Genomic DNA, 20,756 nt, shown 5'->3' on the forward strand with positions numbered 1-20,756 from the left:
AAAGGAAATTGGAGAACGCAAAGATCCAGCAGGAAAAGAGAAGCGAGTCGAGAGAAGGACGAGAGCAGGCGTGAAAGACGACAACTCTGCTTTTCCTCAGAGACGAAAAGTCGAGACGGCTCCGTCGAAAAGACGAGCACCCGCGAGGAATCGCCGCGAAACTCGACGCTCAAATAGGCTCAACTCGTCGGACGGAGTCTTTTTGCCGAGGCACATTTTCGCTGCCTCTTCCATTTCACGTTGATCAATTATGTGTGAAAAAATAGACACCATTATGCATATGTGTATGTATATTAACGGATCCGTACACATGTGTATACATATATATGTGCGGTGATAACTGCTGCGCCGCGAACAGCGCGTAGGACGAAGGGTACTCGACCTGATTCACTGCTGTTGGTCGCCGTCTCTCTCTGTTTCCTCCAGCTTTTCAGGGAGCAAAACTCTGGAGTGTTCTCTGACTGCTCGTCTCCACTGAAGCTGTCTCTTGCGCGCTTCGTCGGACACAAAAGTGAGGAATTTATCCCTTTTTTTCTCCTTCTTTTACTTGCTCTCCGTCGCACCTACCTGTCTCGGCTACAATGCTAAGCGTCGTCGCTATCACAGCCGTGAGTGTTGGTGGTCCTATCATCTTCTCTTCTCTCCGCTTTCTCCAAATTTAAAAGGCCTTTCGGAAGTCTCCCGAGCTGTGACCTCCCTCGTGTCGTACTCGTAGTAGTAGTACTACTACTACTACTACTAGAAGAAGAAGAAGAAGAAGAAGAAGAAGAAGAAGAAGAAGAAGAAGAAGAAGAAGAAGAAGAAGAAGAAGAAGAAGATGATGATGATGATGATGATGATGATGATGATGACAATCTACGTCAATCTACGTCAAACAGGGATGTGCAAGTACCTGCAAGGAAGAGCTATAGGAAGAGAGAAAGGAGAATAAAGGATAGCGCGGCATTCCCCCTCCCCGCGGTATTCCCCTTCCCCGCGCTTCTGTTTGTCTTGTCTGCATGCTCGTATTCAGAAAATAATCTGCATAAATGCATACAGGTGAATTTTTTCGCGTTTACTCTTGTTTCTTGGTTGTTCTTTCCGCTCGTTCTTCATTCCCTCCCTCTCGCTATTCTGTCTCGGCTTACCCGCCCCTCTCCCTTCTCCAATTTCTCTCACTGGAGAACTCGTCACGTGCGGAAACGCGTCTCACTACTTTCTCTGCTGCTCCTTTTTCTCCTTCTTCTTCCTTTTCTTCCTCTTCTTCCTCATCTTCCTCTTCTCCCTCACTTTCTCCCTCTTCTTCGCATGCTGGTTGTTCTCTTTCCTCTGCTTCCTCGTCTCCCTTTTCCCTGTCCACGTCCGTTTCCTCCGGTGAAACTCGAGAGAGAAACGGACATCTCCTCATGGGAATGGCGCAGGGCGGAGAAGAAAGGCGCTCTCGCGTCACCTCTGGCTCTCTTCCGCCGCAGCGCGTCCTCGTCCTCGGCGGCACGGCGTTCATTGGGCGAGTTGTCACGCGTGAGTTGTCGCAGCCGTCACGCACACAAGCGGACGGGGAGCCCGAAGAGAAGCGAAAAGCAAAAATTGAAGCGAGGGCGAGGGGCGGGAAAGGGATGCATCAGATCCGGTAGAAGAGCAGACTTTGAAGAGCGGCGAGAGGCGCTCGCACCTCAGGAGCCAGAGAGAGTGCAACTCTGAGGGCGCACGGGAGGAAAAGTGAAGAGGGAATTGGGAAAGAAGGCGATGCCAAGCGTGCAGGAAATCCTCGAGAGAAATGCGTTTTGAAGACCAGGCAAGAGAGAACGTGAGGCAACGGCAAAGTGCTGAAAACGCGTGACGGAACGGAAAACGCAACGGAACGAATCAACGCAAGCAGAAGACGCCAGCGAAACGTGTTCTCTCTCGAGGTTCCCGTCTAGTCGCGGGTGCTTCCTTTCTGCACTTCTCTCCCGTTGCTCCCCTGCGCTTCCCTTGTATCCGCCCTCTCTCTGTCACTGTCTTTCTCTCTCTTCCGTCTCTGCGTTCGTCTCTCGTTCGCCTTCGGTCTTCCGCTCCGTCTCATCTTCTCCTTTCTCGAGTTTTGTGCTCTGCTTCAGGGCGATTGCACGATGAAGACTATCCGCTCGTCTTCGTTAACCGCGGGCGGTCTTACTGGGAAGGAAACGGTAGGCTTTTCCTTCTTTTCGGGTCCTCCCCTCCGTGACGCTTGGGCCCTCGCCTTCGACCGTTCCTCCGCGCTTCCTCCTCTGCCATGCTCTCCTCAGCCGCCTTCCCCTTTCGTTTTTTGCTCCCCGCTCCCTCGATCTCCACAGGCCCTATGCACCCGCCCAGGGCAATTGAGAAGACGGTATCTGCCACGTCTGCCGTTTCTGCTCTGTGTCTCCGCCGGCCGAGACGGAATCCGTCACCCCACCACAGGTGTCCTCGCGTCTCCTGTTCCCGGTCTCAGGCATCGATCAAGCTGAGTATCACCGCGCTGACCGCCGGGACCCAAAGGCCTTTGCCGACTGCGTCGCCGATCTAACCGAGAGAGAGGAAGTAAGTCGGCACTCGCCCGTAGAACTGTCTCTCCTTTCTTACCTACACGCATTTGCAAACGCATGCACCTGCGTGCCTCGCTCGCCTCCAGGGTGGCTGTACCGACCGTCCAGCTCTCTCCGTCGACGCGCCTGAAAGTGCCTGCGAACAGTTCGTCGCCACATTCTTTGCGGCCTCGCCGTCTTTCAATGTGTCCACATGGAGACACGCATATCACTGCCGCGCAAGACAGCCGCCTCAGAAATGTGCATCTCCCTATCTGCACTGTGACAAATTGTGCAATATGCGACCATGGATGCATATGTGCATGTATATCATCTATGCATGTATATTCATCTATGCACAGATTCATGAATCTGCGCATATATACGCATCTATGCAGTAATACCCATATATATATATATATATATATATATATATATATATATATATATATATGCGTCCAGTCATATATATGCACCTAGGCCTGAATATTCATATATATATATATATATATATATATGTATATATGCCTGGCTATGTATGTATGTATATATATATGTATATGTATGTATAGGCCGAGGTGCTCGAGTTTGTGTTTTTCCTCCAGGCTCCGTTGTGTGTGTTTTTCTGGGATCGTCTTTTCGGTCCTTTTTTGTGTTGGCGGGTTTCATTCTCATCTCGTCGACTCTTCGCGCCTGCGTCTTCGTATGCTGCCTCCCTTCGTGCGCGTCTTCCAGGCCACAAGAGGCAGGTCTTGGCTGGCTGTTGTCGACTTCTCCGCATATAAGCCGCGCGACATCCAAGTGAGTCGTCACAGATTTTGCGCTCCTCTAAGTTCGAAGCGCGCTTCTTTCTTCCGACAGTGTTGAAGGCCTCGCAGGCTAAAACCGTTTCCGCATACGACATCACCTGAGAGCGCTTACAAACTCCCCGTCCACACACGTCTTACTACATATATATATATATATATATATATATATATATATGTATATGCGCTTATGCAGAGATACAGACATCCACGTATATGCATATATGCATGTACACCTATATATGTATATATATATATATATATATCCGTCAGGCACCTACGTATATGTCTATATGAATGTGCACGTGCATGCATTGTTTACGAGTTGCTTCGGAGCGAAAAGGGCAAGTATCGAGAGGCACAGGTTCCAAAACCCGGAAACATGAACCGGAGAGAGGAGCACGGAGTTAGGTCACAAGGACAAAAAAAGGAGCGAGAAAGCGGTGGCGAGAGCAGTCCGGATGCATCGGCTTCTTCCGCTTCTTCTTCCATGCTTCTGCGACTGTTCGTCGTGTCCGCTTTCTTCGTCTCCATGCTCTTGTTCTCCGTATTCTTGCTGGCGTCTTCTTGGCCCAGTAATCTCTTTTCTTTTCCATCGCACAACGCACAAGCATGTGCGATTTTCCTGCGGTCCTCTCAGGCATCCTTGGCGGGCTTGGGAGGGCGCTACGGATTGTACATTTACATTTCAACGGACAGCGTCTACGAGGTTTCTGACTCGAGCCTGTAGGGTCTGTTTTAAGCTTTTCCGTGTCTCTTCTTGGTGCTTTCCTGTTTCTCTCCTCTTCTCCGGGATATTCTCTCCTCTCTCTGTATACACCCCGTGGTCGTCTCCCCGCTTCCGCGCCCCTTTTCTCTTCACAGTTTCCTGGTCTTCCTCTTTCACTCTGTACGTCGTCTCTGCTCTGCGCGTGCGCGTCTCGCTTCTCATCGTCTCGCCACCGTTCTCGCCTAGTCCTCTCCGTTTCTCGCCTTTTCTGTCGCTTTCGCTTTTCCTCTCCTGCCTTTTCAGCCTTTCCGCCTTCTCCATAGGCGTCTCTTTCCTCCTTGTTGACCGCGCAGTCTCCCTCTCCTTCAGGCTTGTCCCACCGACGCATGTCTTCCCTCCCACCTTCGTCGTTCTCGCCTTCTTCCTCGATCCTTTTCTTCCCGTCCGTTCGATTCTTTGCGTCGCTCGGTTCCTGCTGTCGCTCGTGAGTGTACCTGCGTTTCCTCCTTTTTCCGTCTGCGCGCTCTCCGTTCCTTCTCTTCAGGTGGAAGGCGCGCTCGAGCGTCACTGAAGACCTCGCCGTCAGGCCGAAAGAGAAGGACCGAGTCGCAATCCTCAAGAAAAAGGACGCCTATGGACATGTGGGGAAGAGAAGAAAGACGCGGAGTCAGAGGCACAGCAGCTGAAAGAGAACGTTCTCTCTTAACCCGTCATTGCCTTCACGGGGAGGAGCGCAGATCCCCTCGCATGCAGACACACACTCAGAAACTCCCCGTCTTTTCGTCCCCGCAGAGCCAGTGTGTCACTCTCGGTCTCCCGGATGACGTTTGGCTTCCCGCGCGCGGGAGGTGTCTAGCCTTTTCTTTTGTCGGCGACGCCCCTAAACAGAGACGCAAGAGCGAGATGCGCCTCGCGCGAGCGAGCGAGAAGCCGAACCCGCAGCGACGCTGGCGTTCCGGGATCTCTTTTTCTGTCTGTCCTCTGTGTTTCTCCCACGCTGGAGTTGTCCGAAAGGGCCCTAAGTGTGCGGGGGTTCGCCCGTCTCTCTGCTTCCAGCTGGAGTGTGTCGAGAAAGAACCCGCGACCGTATGAAGGTGCGCTCCGTTTTTCCCGGTTCTCTGCTCCGCATGCATGTGTCTCTATCCGCCGCGAGTGTGCGTGGTTGTGTCTGCGTGTCAGAACAAACTCGCTGTGGAAGAAGTTCTTCGCGAACAGGTGCAGAGGGATCGGCGGCCTGTCGTTTGCCTTCGGCTGGCTGATGTCGTTGGTAAGTCGAAGTCGAGAAGCGCCAGAAAAAGGATGTCGAAGCCGAGGACGAACGCAAAAGGACACAGAGGACGCAGGAGACACACAACGCACTCAACACGGGCCAAGAGGAGACACCGCCCGGGAGAAACCCGTTCTGGGGTAGCGTCGCGGCAGCGAAAAGGAAATCACGACTTTCCGCGTGGAAAAAGAAGAGCGGAAAGAACGGTGTTTTCTGAACAGAAGAACGGAAATGTGTGTTCTGAACACGCCCTCGAGACCCACAGATCGGCAACGCCTCCTCAGGCGGCGCGCTGCTGGTCTCCGTCTCCCGTCGAGAGCCAGTCCTACGGCCCGCGGAACCGTCAGCGCTTTCGTATCAGCGCTCGCCGTGTGCTCCCGCGTTAGGAATGTGCAGTTTTTCTGTTTCTTCTCCGTTGCCCCAACCGTGAGGATTCGTTCGCTCCCGTTTTTGCCCTGCGCTCTCCCGCGTCTTTCTCTCGACTCGCTGCCTCTCTCTCTTCGGAATCGCTCTGTCTCGCTCTCCTCGCTTACAGGTCCTTTCGACGACACAGATCGCTTCTGGACGTACTTCTGGTGAGCTCAGGGTGTGCACATATTCTATAGACTAAGCGGCGCGTACAGAAGCAGCAGCTGCAGCTGCGGAAAAAGGGGGAAGACGCTGGTCCCCAGCCGAGCTTCCGTTCTCACGCCCTCCGGGGCTCCACCCGACAGTCGCAACTGAACGCAAAGGAACCTCGACCTTCCCACACGTGGCTGAAGCCGTGACAAAAACTAGCGTATCTCGATTTGTACACACTGCTCGCAGGTTGGAGGAAAAAGATATAGACATTTATACAGACGTTCAGGCACACACAGACACAGAGGAAGGCCATGGGTAGATACACTACGAGGCCGCGACACAGAGCGGTACAAACGTGTCAGTAAAGAGACATGCAGATCTGCGTGGCGCGTCTCTGCAAGCAACTGCATGCAAAGTCAGCGATCCCCCACAAGCGGCGAGAACGGTGCAGTCCTGTCTGTTGTCTCAGGTGGACGCAAGTGGGACATCCTATCCTTGTGGTAAGCGCGTCGGTCTGCTGCCTTAAAACTCCGCACGCTCTTTTCCTGAGTTCAACTTCAGCATCTGAAGAAAGCCTCGCGAGGAAGAAACCGGAACGTGACTCCCTCCGTGCGCGTTCACAATGTTTCGCTCGAGAGCTGTCCTCTCCCTCTAGTGCTCTTCTTCTGTTTCCCCCGAGCTTCAGCTTTCCCGCTGTGCCTTCGTTTTGCCTTTCCGTTTCTGTTCTCGTCGCGCGTCGGTCTCTGCTGTCTCTTCGTGTGGCATCTCCCACTTGCTTGGGGGTCTCCTGCTCTCGGCACATATGGAGGTCGTGTCTGGGCATCTCTGTCGAATCTGCTTCGAAGGTTCACTTTTTCTTGTCCCTGTCTTTTTCCAGGAGCCCTCAGCCGTGACGCAACGCATGAACCTCACGTTCGTCGAAGACGTCGCGGCAGCTGTCTCCTGTCTCCTCCGCTTGCCCCTTCCTGCAGCCCCGTGTAGAACAAGTGACAGCGAGTCAGACGCACATGCGTCCGGCTCTTCTTCCTCTTCTTCGTCTCCTGAAGAGCGGAACGAAGGCATGGCGACAGACAGAGCTCGCACCGAACATGAGACTCTCTTTCGGGCATATAACTTGGTATGTTCCCCTTCGAGCCTCCCGTCTCGCTAAAGTGCAACTCCCAAGAAGATGTGGCGAGTGTTAGTAGCACACTGCCAGGCGGCCAACCTCGCGTTTGGGATCCGGGATTCCCAACAGCGATATGGCATGAAACAAACGCACGCATGCAGGTTTTTGCAAACATATAAATATATATATATATATATGTATATATGTATGCATATGTATATATATATATATATATATATATTTATGTATGTGTCCGTTTGTTACCATGTGCGTAAAACGGGGGCTCGATTTTGGCAGGGGACCTGTCAGTGTCCCCCGACCCTTCTCGGTGTACGTGGAGCGCTCTCTATGTGCATACGAGGTGGGTGCATCTGGTTGTTCTGAAATACATGCGTAGAAAACTTTGAATATCCCCATTTTTTTGTCGTGAGGATGTTTGGTTCCGGCTGCACTCTCGTCTTTTCACCTCTACGCTTCGTCTTGTGTATGTGCCGCCTCAGCCACCCCCCGCGACCCACCGGTTCTTTGTGTCTCTCAGGCATGCGAGGAGACCCTGACGCTCGTCGAGATGCTGGTACCTTTTTGCAGAGAACCATACGTTTTCGGAAGTCCCAGTCTGTAATCTGTAGCAGCTAGTCTCGCGTCAATTGTTGTTTGACTGGCCGAGCGCATGCACTCCGGACCTAGGGCTCCGAGGATAGAGATTCAGCTTTTGTCGCCAGAATTCGAGACGAGTTACCAAATACTTCGTTCTTTCTGCGGTCCACTGCAAAAGTCGTGGAAAAGCGTGTGATGGTGTGTCGTTCCCTCGGGCGGTTTCTCCCTGCTTCTTTTGCTTTTGCGAGTGAGGTGTCCTTCTCTCATGATCCTGCTCTCGGAGCTCTCCCCTGAGTTTCTTTCCTTGCCTCTTCGTTCTCCTCTTCTCCCCCACTGTTTCCACTGCCTACGTCGTCGCAAGCAGCAGATGCGACGTGTTTCCAGTGCCGCCTATATCCTTCTCTCTTGTCTCGCTTGTGCCTTATCCTCTCATAATCGCTCTTCTTCGCTCACCTCCGCTCTGGCCTCCCTCTCTCATCTTCTTCTTTCTTCTCATCGGGTTGCTCGTGGTTCTCTTCGCTCACCTCCGCTCTGGCCTCCCTCTGTCATCTTCTTCTTTCTTCTCATCGGGTTGCTCGTGGTTCTCTTCGCTCACCTCCGCTCTGGCCTCCCTCTCTCATCTTCTTTCTTCTCATCGGGTTGCTCGTGGTTCTTCGCTCCGTACTGCGCGTGATTCTTCTCTCCTTTTTTCTGGAAATTCCTGTTCTCTCCCTCTCCGTCTTTCCTCTTTTCTCTCGTAGAAATTGCTGCACAAGCGGTGTGCGCTTTACCGCCGCCAAGGCCTGCTGCCTCCATCTCGCCCAGCCTCGTCTGCGTCGGTTTTCTCTGGAGAGACAGATCTCTGTGAAAACGAGACGGCGAGCGGAGAGCGAGAGGAAGAGCTGAACTGGACGGTCGAAGAAGACTGCCTCAAGTGTCCATCATTCCTTCCTTCTGTCTGCCGCGAGACGCCGCTGTCCATGGCGAAGATTCGTTCGGAGCTACGTCTCTCACTCACGCCTCTGGTGAGGAAAGGAGCCGTCGGCACAGTTCGAAGATCTTCAAGATGCGGCGGGTCCGCACCTTGACGAAGGCGGTTGCTTTCTGGCGTTTTCGCGCTCCCTTCAGCCACCTCGCAGTTCACGTTCTTTCCCGTTCTCTCTTCCCGGGGGTTGTTGCCGGCCAATAGCGGTTTTCTCGCCTTCACGCTTGTGGCTTTCCCTCGGCATTTCCGCGTTGCTTCGTGCCTCTGCACCGTTTCCACGAGTTGTTTGAGCCTTTTTCTCCGAAACTTCTGCCTGCAGGAGGAGGCTATCCACGCCACGTGCGACTGGTTGGTCCCTGCGTCGCGACGTTTTCCCAGTGAGTCTTCCGTTCGCACGCGTGTCTTCTGGCGTGAGACTCGCCGCAACTTCCAAAAGAGAAAACGCAGGCGCATCGCCGTCTGCCAAGCTAAGTAGAAAGACGAAACACCGAGGGACAGTCCGTCGGGGGGGGTTCTCCTCGGTTCCCGTTTTCCTGTTTGAAGTCTCGAGTGCCTCCCGCGCTCTTCTGACCTCGTGCGTGTTGGTGCTCTTCTCGTCTTCGTCCTCGCTGCTCATGTTTTATCAGTGTTTTACTTTCGTCCTGGTGTTCTGTTCGCCTCACCCCCCTCACCCTTCCTCTCGTCTTCCTACCTCTTTTCGGCATGTGTCGTTGCACAGAAGAAGCTGCCGAGGCTGTCAAGAGGTTGCCGGCTGAGGCTCGGCAAGCAGTCAGAGCGCTACATCAAGATCTGCATCCGTTCCTCCCGTCTTCCTCGTCGTCCTCTTCTTCTTTGAGTGGTTCAGAGGACTCCAGTGATGAAGAGGAAGACACAGTGTGACGCTCCTTCCATTGTCTGCGCTCTTCTGTTCTGTTTCGTTCGTTTTCTCTTCTCCCCCCTCTCCGGTTTTCCTTGTGTCTCCTTTCTCCCGGAGGCGCTTCCCGATCGCGCTCCTCAGAAGCTCATCCCGACCCTCCTGTGCACGGTATTCTGTCTCCCCCCGTATTCCACTCGTCCCCTGTCTCCTTGAGGCGGTTCTTTCTTCCTGTTGAAGCCCTTCTTCTTTTCAACGCCACCCGCAGTCGGCGAAACTGAGAGCCACCGCTGGTGTCGAAAATACAAGAGAAAGCAAGCGTTCGAGAAAAACGCGAGAAACGCCGACTGCATGCAGGCCCTAAACGCTTGTCCTTAGGGCACGCACCCTTTTGTGGACTGACGCTTGAAGCAGAGGGAAAAAAGAAACTCTGCTCCCCGGGGCGATCTCGGATAGGGCAGATTTTCGCAGTGTTTCCTGGTGCAAACGTGGGCTACTGAGAGCTAGGAGAGAGATAGGCGAGAGATCGAAGAGAGATATATGAGAGGAAGCTAGAAGAGCGATAGGCGAGAGATCGAAGAGAGGAAAGCCACGAGAGAGCTAGAAGTAGCGAGAGCTAGAGATGGCCAGATCAACAGACAGTGGAGTAGCGTGGTTATATCGGTCGCAAGAGGAAGGCCTTTTCGCCGTCTGCGTTTGGGCGCCGTTCTCTGGCTGGTGTGCGCCGGCAAAGCGTTTGCTGCATGCAGCTTGGGAAGAGGCAGCGAGAACAGCCGAATATCAGTGGGTCTTTTCTTTTTTACGGAGGATAGTAACTTCTTTGTACCCATTTCTGGACAGGGGTTCGGGCATTTGCGCGGCTTCCGACGCGCTGTGAGCGCGAGAAAGGCAGGGCGGCCGGAGGCCCTCAACTCTGTTTGCTAGAAGCAAACAGAGTTGAGGAGAGAGTCTTTAGTGTCTGTTGCCTGCGCGAGGGGCAAGACTGCAAGAGACATCCCTTTTTCTGTACAGAATGCATGCAAGGCCAAAGGGACAACAAGCGGCTGGCGCAGTCGCGTCCTTGGAGTTCTCCACGCATGTGACATCCACGACAGCTCAAAACACGCCTCCACCCCTCTACCTTCAGCGTTTCATCCCCCTTCTTCACAAGCATTCCTAGGCCTGCGCATTCAATTCACGCAAAAACTCCATTTAGCCGAGCTACACGGAAGTCCTTCTCTGGATTCCACGCACGCCTCTCTCCACACATACGAAAAAGGGAACCCGACGCAACTCCACGCAAAAGTGTGTATATATATATATATACATATGTATATATGTCCATTTGCATTTTCATACGCGTGCTCACACACAACTACGAATGACTCGCGTCTACACATAAACGTATATATATATATATATAGAGAGAGAGAGAGAGAGAGGTCGCATTGGTTTTTTCTCGAGCCCAAAGCCCCCAGAGGGTTCTGTCCTTCCCATTTTCCTCGTGCGTTTCCCCAGGTTCTCGCGCGTCTCCGGGCAATTAGGAGTCGAGGGGGACGTCTGTGTTGGAGTCGAGAGGCGCGGCCGGGATGTGCATGGCGGGAAGCGAGCTAGCGCCTGCCATGACCCATTCGCGGTACGCCGAGACTTCTGCATGCCATTCCTTCACGGCGATTTTCGCGTAGACTTGGAGGTGAGGGGGGAGCTCGACGAGGCCTTCCGCCCAGAGCCGCAAGTCGATGTCTTCCAGGTTCCCCCCCGTCGAGGACAAGTCGACTGCCGAGAAGTTGACGCCAAGGCTTCCGGTGCGGCCGGGAGTCGCCGGCGAGGGTCCCCTGTCTGCGCTGCCTCTTCTGCCTCGGGCCGCGGACCTCGCCGGCGCGCCTGCTTGCCCGGCCGGCGCCGCGCCTTCCTCGGCGCAGCCACTCGCCTCGTTGGGCTCCACGTCGTCGGCGCCCACGGCCCGCGCTGAGACGGACGCGGTGTCTCCTTCGGAGCCCGCGACGCACGGCGTCGCCTCGCCCGCAGTGTCTTCGCCAGGGCCCTCGCCCGGCGTGCTCAGCAACCCCGCCGGCCTGTCTCCGCGCGCGGCCTCGGGCGTCCACCCCGGCGTGAGGTTGTACCGGAACTTTCCGCGGCCAGCCGCCGGCTGCAGCGAAGGGTGCGTAGGGTTCTGCCCCTGGCGCTGGAGCTCGAGAACGTGGGCGATCAACTTCGTGGCGAATCCCGGGAGGACGAGAGGCGCGTTCAGGCGCTTCAGAAAGCTCGCGAGAACCATGTAGCCCTGGAAGACGATCCGCTCTTCCGGACTGAGGCGAATCGAAGTGATGAGCTCCTCCTGGAGTCTCAGGACGCTCGGATCGGGCCCCGCAGCCGCTGCAGCCTCTGCAGCCGCTGCCGCTTCCGTCCCCTCGTCCTCTTTCTCGCCTGGCTTCGCTGCCGAGGCCTCGCGGGCCTTGTCGTCTTCCTTCTTGGGTTGGCCCGAGAGGCTCTGGAGCAGGGCGTTGGCGGCGGTGGTGTTTGCGGCAGTGACGGTGTTTGTGCGCGTGACGATTTTCCGGGCGCCCTCGCAGAGCCGGTAGAGGAGAAACCACATGTAGGATTTCCGGACGAGCCAGGACCAGTTGAGGAAGAGGTGGAGGAAGTAGTTGTGGAGCATGAGGTCCACAACGATCGAGCGCAGGTGTTCGCGGTGGAAGAGCGGGAGGTTCTTGTAGACGAACCAGACGGCCTTGGCGACGTTCACGCAGATGTCGCAGGCGACGACGATGTCTAGACCTTTCTTGAGGAAGTTGAAGTCGAAGCTGGTCGGGAGTTCCTGCCCGCGAATCTTGAGCACCTCCATCCAGTAGTCGACGTAGTTCAGCGCCGCAAAGACCGCCGGCGAGTTGTACACTGACGTCTTGAGGAAGAGGACTTTGCTGAACACTGAGAGCAGTTTCTCGTTTGCCAGCATCGCCCCACTGCTGTTCAGGAGCGAGTCTGGGTACTTGGTGACGGGTCGGAGTTTCATCTCCAGCAGCAGCGCCTTGAGGAGAATCGCGTACCCGGGTAGCTGCTGCCAGGTCAGCGCCTCCGTCGTCGGCGAGGACTGGAAGACGTGGCGACACCACTGCTCGAGGAAGGAGAAGAAGAGCGCACCCCGCTGCGAGAACGGACCCTTCCACTGGAGCGGCTCGTCCCCGACAGTCTGGTCGCGGAGCCGGGACAGCGCGTCGGCCAGGGCGGCCTCGCCAAAGTACGACTTCACGTACGCGTGGAAGGCTCCCCAGTCGAGAGAGATCCGTAGCTCGCAGTGTCGGTTCCACTTCTCCATCTTCTTCAGGCTCTGCGCGTCGAGGAGGTACTCGGTGCCGCGCCACTCCTCGATGTCCGTCTCCCGCTCTTCCGCCGTCAGGAGACAGTCGAGCAACTCCTCGCGGAAGACCGGCAGACGGAAGTAGGCGATCGAGAGGAAGACGGAGATGTACTTCTTCTGCCCCTCAAAGATCGCGTCGGAGCAGAAGTTGCTCAGCGCGTAAAACAGCATGCGGTGTAACAGGAGAAAGTACTGCCGACAAATCTTCATGTGCTTGTGGTGCACGGCCACGAGCTCCTTCTTCTCCGCAGACAGCGACCGCGCGAGAGTCGCCAGGGTCCTCAGACGGTCCGACGCCGTCACGCCGCGCTCGAGCGCTCGCGGCACCCCGACGCCGCTGCCCGCCTTCGCGGCAAGCTCTGCCTTCTCCGTGTCTCCTGGACTCGAGACGACGGCGGACGCCGACGGGCTGTCGACGAACTCCTCGCGCCTCCCGTCTTCCACCGGTCCGCTGGCGGGGTCTCCAGACGCCTGCGGCTTCAAGCCCAACTCGGCCAGCGCAGCCCGCAACGAGGCGCCCGCACTCGAGAGCAGGACAGTTGACGAGCGGTGTCGCGGGCTGCTCAGCGCCCGCGCGCTTCGCGCCTTCACCAGAGGCCCTCCACTTTTCTGGGGCGCAGCCTCCAGCCGCGCGACCTCGTCAGTCCCCACAGCCCCCACCGCGGAACTCCCCTTCTTCTCCTCGTCGCTCCGTTCCACCCCGTCGACGGCAGCCGACGGTGACCCCGCCGTAGTGAGGAAGTGGCGAAAGAGGTCGCCGTCTTCGTCTTCTTCTTCGTCTTCTTCCTCGTCGATCTCTGCGTACTTGACTGAATTCGGCACGCAGTACTCCTCGCCCCCATGCAGCGCGCCGACCGGACCAAAGACAGGCGACTCCATCGACTTCCTCTCCTCGCCTTCAGGGTCCGGCTCGCCCTCGCGGTCGCTCCGGTCCTCGCCCTTCTCCGTCGCCTTCTGCGCCGCAGCCCCCGCAGAGACTCCCTCACGGCCTCGGGGGCCAGTCTGCGCTTCCTTCCCGGGTTTCCCCGCCTCGCTCGGCGGCTCGCAGCCTTCTCCGCCCCGCGGATTCGTCACGTCTTCCCTCGAGTCGACAAGCGCGTCCCTGCTCGCCAGCACGAAGTCGCTGCACACGGAGTCGCGCGGGTCGTCCCCAGCCTTCTTCTCGTCCTCTCGCGCCCCGTCGCCTCGCCGCTTCCGCAGCCGCACGGCCTTGATGAGCCCAAAGTTGCCGCGGCCTTCCTCACTCTTCCCGTCGCGGCCGGGCGGGAGGCCGAAGGCGGTCGCACCCTTGCCATCGCCTCCTCCGCCCAGGGTCCGCCCGTCGTCGTCCCCGCACGAGGAGACGGAGCCGAACGAGGCGCGGGCGAAGAGCTTCGAAGACCTGCGAATGAAGCGGTACAGAATGTACACCTCGGCGAGGTCGAGACGCGTGCCGGGGACCAGCGAGGAGCAGATCCCCTGCGGCGGCAAGACCGTCCCAATGTCCAGCTCGCCGCGCCGCAAGACGTGGTGGAGAATCGAGCAGTACAGCCCGCGGTGTTGCCAGAGTACGTAGTCCATGTACTCGAGCACGTGGTTCGCCAGACTGAGGAGCACGTGCTGAGCCGTCAGCAAGGCCTGCACGGAGCGGTAGATGAAGGAGCGCCGAGTCTCCGCCTCCGAGGAGCTCAGCAGCAGCAACAGCTGTTCGCAGACTGCTTGGAACTCCGTCGAGACTTGCTCCTGGCGACACACAAAGCCAGCAAGGCTGCGAGCGCGCAGTGGAACAGTCGGAAGGCTAGAACAAGGGTCTCCCTCGCGAGACAGAATTCGACAGAGACAGAGACGAGAGACGGCACGGGGTGGCAGCGAGCGCGAAGAAGAAACGCAGGGGCGTGTTTGGAGGCCGGCGAGTGGAGGACTAAGAGGGGGAGAACTGTCGTTTCGGGAGAAGGAAGGCGCGAGCGCACGAGAAAAAAGTGGAGACACGGCACAGACCCCCCCCTCCCCCGGGAAAACGCAGTATTCTCTTGAGGGTTTCTATCCAACTCACTCGCTTCGCGTCGGAGAGGAACACCATCTGGGGCGTGGTGGCGCCGCCCTGCTGGGCGAGGCCTGCGGCCTGCGGCTTCTGTCGGTGAGCGCCGACGACGGTGAGCAGCCCGCCGACGCCCATGTTGAGGAGGATCTCCTGGGGACTGTGTTGGGCCTTGGAGAAGAGGAGGTCGAGGAGCGTTTTGTGGAGTTCGGCGATCTTTTGGATTTCAGGAGGGACGCTCTTGGCGCGCGGGTAGTTGAACTTTGTCCGGTGTTCCGCGCCGAGGATGGGGGGCGAGATGCGCATGAAGCCGCGCTCCGTGTGGACACCTGCGTACATCTGCCGCATCATCGGGTTGTTTTGGAAGACGATGATGCCTTCCATGTCTCCAATGCACCGGCCGTCCAGCCACAGTTTCTCGCGGAAGAACGAGTCGAAGAAGTGCTTCTCCAGCTGGTCCACGACGTCCGCGTCGTAGATCTTGAAGAAGGGGAGCCAGGCCTCGCCCACGAACTTGGGTTCGTCGTGCGGGAAACACCGCGAGTAGAGCGCAATGTGCAGGTGGTTGTGGCGCAGCTGATCGATCGTCGTCACGAGTTGGATCGTCGGAAAATCGTCATACAGCACCTCCTTGACCAGGCGCCCCTTGCGGGCGAGCGCCGCGAGTTTCTGGTACGTCCCGAGCTGGTCCACACGGTCCATGCAGTGAGACCGCGACAGACCGGAGACCAGAGACTGCGTCCCCTGCGACACGCCCGACGAGCCGCTGACTGCGCTCTCCACATCCGCAGACGACAGCCGCGAAGGGCACCCTGAGGCGTCATCCGAGCCGTCGTCCGGCGAAACCAACTCGCCGTCCGTGGCCTTCTTCGCCATGGACCCCGCGAGCGAGACGCCCGCGGCCGACGACGAGCTCGGCTGCCGCCCAAAGCTCGGACCGGAAACGATGGTCGAGTTGCATCGGCCCAGCAGCGAGTGATCGACTGTGTTCCAGTACGGCCGGTCGACTTTGTCGGTCCAGGTGCTAAAGTACTCCGCCGGGTTTTTGACGCCCGTGGGCCTAAAACAGAGCTGCCAGTGCGCCATCAGCGGCCCTGGCTCTTCCTCGTGGGGAGCTCCCGTCGAGTTCGCCTTGCGCAAACACTCCTCTTCTTCTGCGAGGCCGCCGTCCTGCAGCCACTGGAGCTTCACGTCGCCACTCTCCGGCTTCTCTGTCGACGCCCGCGGGGTCTGGGCGGCGCGGAGGCGCAGCAACTCCTGCTGTTGCCACAGTTCCTTGTTCATCAACGCGCTCTTGCCCTCGGCCGCGCCAGGTTTCAGCCCCGGCGAGGGTGACCCCGCGGCTTCGGCGCAAGACGCCGAAGCCGCGGGGGCGGACTCCGCCCGCGGGCCAGCCGGGCGCTCGGCCTCAGCAGCCTCGCCCTCGGGCGACTGCGGGGGGGGATTCGCCGAGATCGGGCGCAGGGGCGGCGCGAGCGGCGAGGCGGCCCCCGAGCCGCGCGAGGCTTCCTCGTGCGGACCTTCGTCTTCCTCGTCGGAGACGTCCTCCTCGATGATCGCCTGGCCTGCCGCAGTGGGTTCGTGGAGGTTGACGAGGATTTCGATGGGGTTGATGATCAGGGGGCAGATTTGCGCCATGCGCACGTCGATCATCACGCGGCCGCAGTCGGCCTTGCCCTTCTCCGGATTCGACAGAAGCAAGTCGTGGTGGACCGGCCCCGTCGCGACTGTCAAGAGGTCGACAGAGGCGCTCCCGAGCAGGACGCGCCGGGGCTGGGCCTGCGGCGAGGCCGCCCCTGTCGGGAGGCCGTCTTCCTCGTACACACTCAACTCCAGAGTCTGTTCGTGGAGCCGCGACAACTGCGGAATGCTCCAGGAAAAATGGTACTTGGAGACCCACTTCGGGTTCGCGACGCCTGCCACGGCCTCCGTCGTCTCGTAGAACGCCGAGTCTGCCCAGTTCACGGTGCAAAAGAGGCGCGAGCTCACGTGCTGGAAGGCCTTGGAAGACAGCGAGACGTTCCTGCACTTGATCCCAAAGATCTCCACGTAAAAGGTAAACGTCTTGGACAACTCCTCGACCTCCTTCATCTCCAGAAAGTGCGGCGGTTGCTGAAAGCTCTCTGTCCTCGCCACGACCACGGCGTCACTCGGCGCTGCGCCCGCAGCCAGCGGGCTCTCCGGACGGCTCTTCTCGGCCCCTGGGGCGCCAAGCGCCCCGTCCCCTCCGGTCGGGCCAGTTGCCCCCGCCAGGGCCTTTTGCGGAGAGGCGCCGTCTCGGCCGGTTCCCAGAGACAGCCGCGGGCCTTGGCCGGTCGTCTCGGACGCGGCGCCCGCAGTGAGGCCTGGCCTCAACGTGAGCGTCTTGAGGAGGCGGTTGATCGAAGATTTCCGGCCATGTGCGGCGCTGAAAACCGAGGGCGAGGTCCCCCGGCCGGACGAAGAGGCCCCCGCAGCCGGCGAGGCCTTGCCGTCCTCGGGCGCCTCCGCGGCGCCAGAGGCGCTCCGGAAGGAGACACTCGCTCTCTCCTCGCATCCCTCCGGTCCCAGCCAGACGTTACCCCCCTTGCCGGACGAGCGGGCGTGCACCGACAGTTCCTTGCTGCATTGCTTGCCCATTGGCGATTTGCAGAGAAGCGAAGAGGAGAGAGAGCGGACGAGCCTGCGACGCGTGAGGTGCGGGTGCGCGTGAGGCGCAGCGGGGAGTGACAGAGAGAGACAGGGAGACGAGGCGAGAGAAGAGGTCTGAGAGCCCACTCCCCTCCCGAGGAGAACCGAGGAGAACTAGTCGAGTTCGAGAGAGACCCTGTCGCTAGGCGACGCAGCGAGCGCAGTGTGCGTCATCTGACTCGCAAAGAAAATGCGATGGAACTCGAGGGAAACGCAGGAACCCCCGTGACGAGGAAGAGTGCGAATCGGGAGCAGCAGACTCGGGGAGAGTACGGCAGAGAGGAGACGGGAGAGGAGCCGACGAAGAAAGACAAAACTCAAGGACGAGGTCAAGAAATCAAGAAACGACAGAGGAAACTGCGAGGCGACGCCGCATGAGGAGCGGGGCCGCTAGTCTCCAAAGACAGGGAGAACCGAGACTCCATTCAAAAATGGAGCGCTCATCTGGTGTGCATGCGATGGCCTGCACAGGCACCCGGTGGAGGAATGCACCGGAAACCCAGAGTGCCGCAAGTCGAACGAGACAGCACAGGGTCTCCCATTCATGTCCAGACACGTGTGGATTCACATTCCTGACGACGCTTCTTTGTCGTATGACAATTAAAAACAAACGTGACCACCCATACGCATCTGCAGGCAGACAAAAACGTATGTATCTGCCAATGTATGACGCGGTGAGTGTGGACGCGCGAAAAGTGCCGGGATAGAAGGACGTGGCGTCGCAGACAAGAGACGATCAAGACAAGAGAATGACGGGAAGTCGAGAAGCTGCGGCGAGAAAGAAGACGAGCTAAAAACAACGGTGACGGGCAGACAACAGAGTGTATACGGCGGTGCGATGAATCGCTGTGGACGAGTTTTTGGGAGTTACAAATACGCGCGTCTACGTGTACGCCAATGGACGGGTGAATGTCTGTACAGGTATGAGAGACAGACGTATCGACATATGACAATAAGAAAACCCGGGGATGGGTGCGTACGAGCCGAGATCGAGGAAAAGGCGAGCGATACGATCCCCGCCGCACGCTTCTCCTGTCACAAAAAAGGACGGCCGTCGCCAGGCGAAACTAGAACCGGAAGTCTTGAAAAGAAGGCGCAAACGCGCGGTCGATCATCGGCCCTGGCGGCCGAAAAATATGTACAGAGAAGTACACACTAACAAAGGGTCTTTGACGAAGGGGAAGCTCTCGTACAACAAAAGCGGGACTGGACGGGCAAGGACAGGCGAAAAAAACGCGCGAGGCGGCGTTCTCGAAAGTGTTTTCTAGTGAACAGCTTCACCCGGCGCGGAGGGGTGAGGAGCGGTCAGACGGGAAAAGGCCGCCAAGGGAAAATTGCGGAGAGCCGAGCACTTTTCGATGCAGCGGGACAGTCCCTGTTCCGAGATCGACAGCAGGCGCAGGGCGACGGAAGTGCTTCCACAGATACGCGTTTTTGCGGTTTCGGGATTTTAGAGTAGACAAGGCTTTTCGAGGACGTGGCGCCAGGGAATCGGGAATGCGCCACGCGGTGAGACTGAAAGACGAGGCAACGAACAGCAGTTTCGCTAAAAAAACCGAGAAACTGTATGGCGCGCTGTGTCGAGGGGAATTCCCGGAGAAACGGTTCGTGTGCGATTTTCATCGAGTTTTAGAGAAATCGCGAAAGCCATGCTGTTCGTCCACACGAAAAGCGACACCGGAAGACCGCAGCGGGGACTGGGAGGACACGGAAGTCGACGCTTCTCGCCTCGCTCTCTCGTTCGCGGCGAGTCCACTGAATGCTCGGCATCGCAGATCCTTTTTTTCAGTCGTCCAGATTCTGCCATCAAGTCTTCTCCGCGGCATCCCTGCCGAGACTCGCCAGCGGCGATTTGCGCGCGGCGCTTCCGAGAAAGCGGAACATCTCCCCGCCGCCTCTCACGCCGCCCTCGCACTCGGTTCCGAAACGACTGGCGATCCAGAAGTAAATTCTGTCCCCGGCGCGGAAGCGCCGTGCACCTTTGTGCAGAAATACGGCCAAAAGCGTACGTCTTTCCCCATTTAGGGGAACACGTGGGAAAGGCAGCGCGCACGGAGAAAAAGAACCTGGGGAAGAACCGCGGGGACGGCACGGAGAGAGGTGACAGAGAGGGCGTGCGCGGGAGTGTCCGTCCTGTTCTACGCAGCTGTCGGTTTTTTAACGCATCTCACACTTTCGCAGAGAACCCCTGCCTTTCGCGTTCTCTCTCCGGAAAGGTTTCGCCACGAGGAGAGAGGCGGGGCGCGGGAACCTCCCCGCCGCGTCGCCCTGTGTCGTGGCACGGGGGGAGAGAAACAGCAGAGGACGGGAAGGGGAGGAAGTGGTTTTCTGGCCGACGAACGAGAGCTGTGAGCAGAAGCCTTGCTTGCGGGGACATCCAAGCGGTTGGTGAAACCGGGCGCAACGAGAGAATGCGATCCTGCGAGAGGACTGGCACGCTCTGTGAGGGGCGCCGACGCCCGAGAGCGAACACCCAAGGAAGCAAATGTGTCTACAGCCTGTTTAGAAGTATTCGCGACGCGGTGGACGACTGGATGAGAGCTTGAATGGACTTGTTTTTACCGGGCGCAAGTTCGAGTTGGGTGGTCCATTGGTCTCTCCCGCCCCTGCGCTGAAGAAGACGTGGTGGTCCAGCGCGTGGCGGGGTAGCAGCTATGCTGTCTCGACGATCTCCGGAAGAGAAGATATACCCACAGCGTGTGTGCTTTCTATGTATGCCAGTCGACGGCGAGAGGGAAGACAGTCGCAGATACGCATCCACAAAATTTGAACACGAGAGCACATGTGCCCGTCGCCTTGCCTCGTTCACCGAACATAGGCACTCTCCGCTCACCCGGAGGCAGAGGCACGTGTTCCTACTTGCCTGTCAGGTGTGTGTTTCTGTCACGTCTTTTTACTTCTGGGGATTCCTCGACAATCGTCCTTTGCGTCCCTCCCCCTTCCCTCTTCAGCTTGCATTCCAGAAATCGATAGTGTTGCACAGCAGGCAAAAAAACAGCCACACGGACCCCCCGGCATCACATCCACAGGAAATATGTATATATATATATATATATCATCACAGAGAGGTGTGAATCACTCTGGTCTTTAAGAAGAAGGTGACGAGTAACTTTCGCCTCGCAGTGCCTTCGAAGAAAGCCGAGCGAGACGAAATACGCGGCATGCGGCTTCGCAAGAAGACACCACGCCTGTCGGCAGCGCCACATTCCCCCCCCGTCTCCTCGAAAACATATGCCTCGGCGTTCCGAGTTCGACCTCCCGAGAACGAAACTACCAGCATTTTCTTTCGGCAACGGGCCGATTGAGGGAGCGGTGCCGCTTTGCGTCTCAACTGCATATCTACCATGTCGTCCTTACCACGTG

General features: G+C 57.7%; 2 protein-coding genes across 2 annotated transcripts; one reads left to right on the top strand and one right to left on the bottom strand.

Moving 5' to 3' along the window:
* Positions 1-581: 581 nt before the first annotated feature.
* On the top strand, positions 582-9,395 carry NCLIV_036590 (conserved hypothetical protein; the record flags this gene model as incomplete). The annotated part of the gene is made up of 15 exons (XM_003883860.1): positions 582-608; positions 743-859; positions 1,452-1,500; positions 2,079-2,147; positions 2,432-2,520; positions 3,240-3,305; positions 3,951-4,036; positions 4,564-4,660; positions 5,199-5,286; positions 5,822-5,861; positions 6,317-6,347; positions 6,725-6,964; positions 8,293-8,556; positions 8,836-8,893; positions 9,235-9,395. 15 exons carry the CDS (start codon positions 582-584, stop codon positions 9,393-9,395), a joined length of 1,482 nt encoding a protein of 493 aa, XP_003883909.1.
* A 1,493-nt stretch (positions 9,396-10,888) lies between these two features.
* NCLIV_036600 (conserved hypothetical protein) lies at positions 10,889-17,342 on the bottom strand (the record flags this gene model as incomplete). Its single annotated transcript, XM_003883861.1, has 2 exons — positions 10,889-14,428; positions 14,739-17,342. 2 exons carry the CDS (start codon positions 17,340-17,342, stop codon positions 10,889-10,891), a joined length of 6,144 nt encoding a protein of 2,047 aa, XP_003883910.1.
* Between the last annotated feature and the right edge of the window lie 3,414 nt (positions 17,343-20,756).

This window comes from Neospora caninum, chromosome VIII (genome assembly GCF_000208865.1).
Source record: "Neospora caninum Liverpool complete genome, chromosome VIII".
Taxonomy (NCBI): domain Eukaryota; phylum Apicomplexa; class Conoidasida; order Eucoccidiorida; family Sarcocystidae; genus Neospora; species Neospora caninum.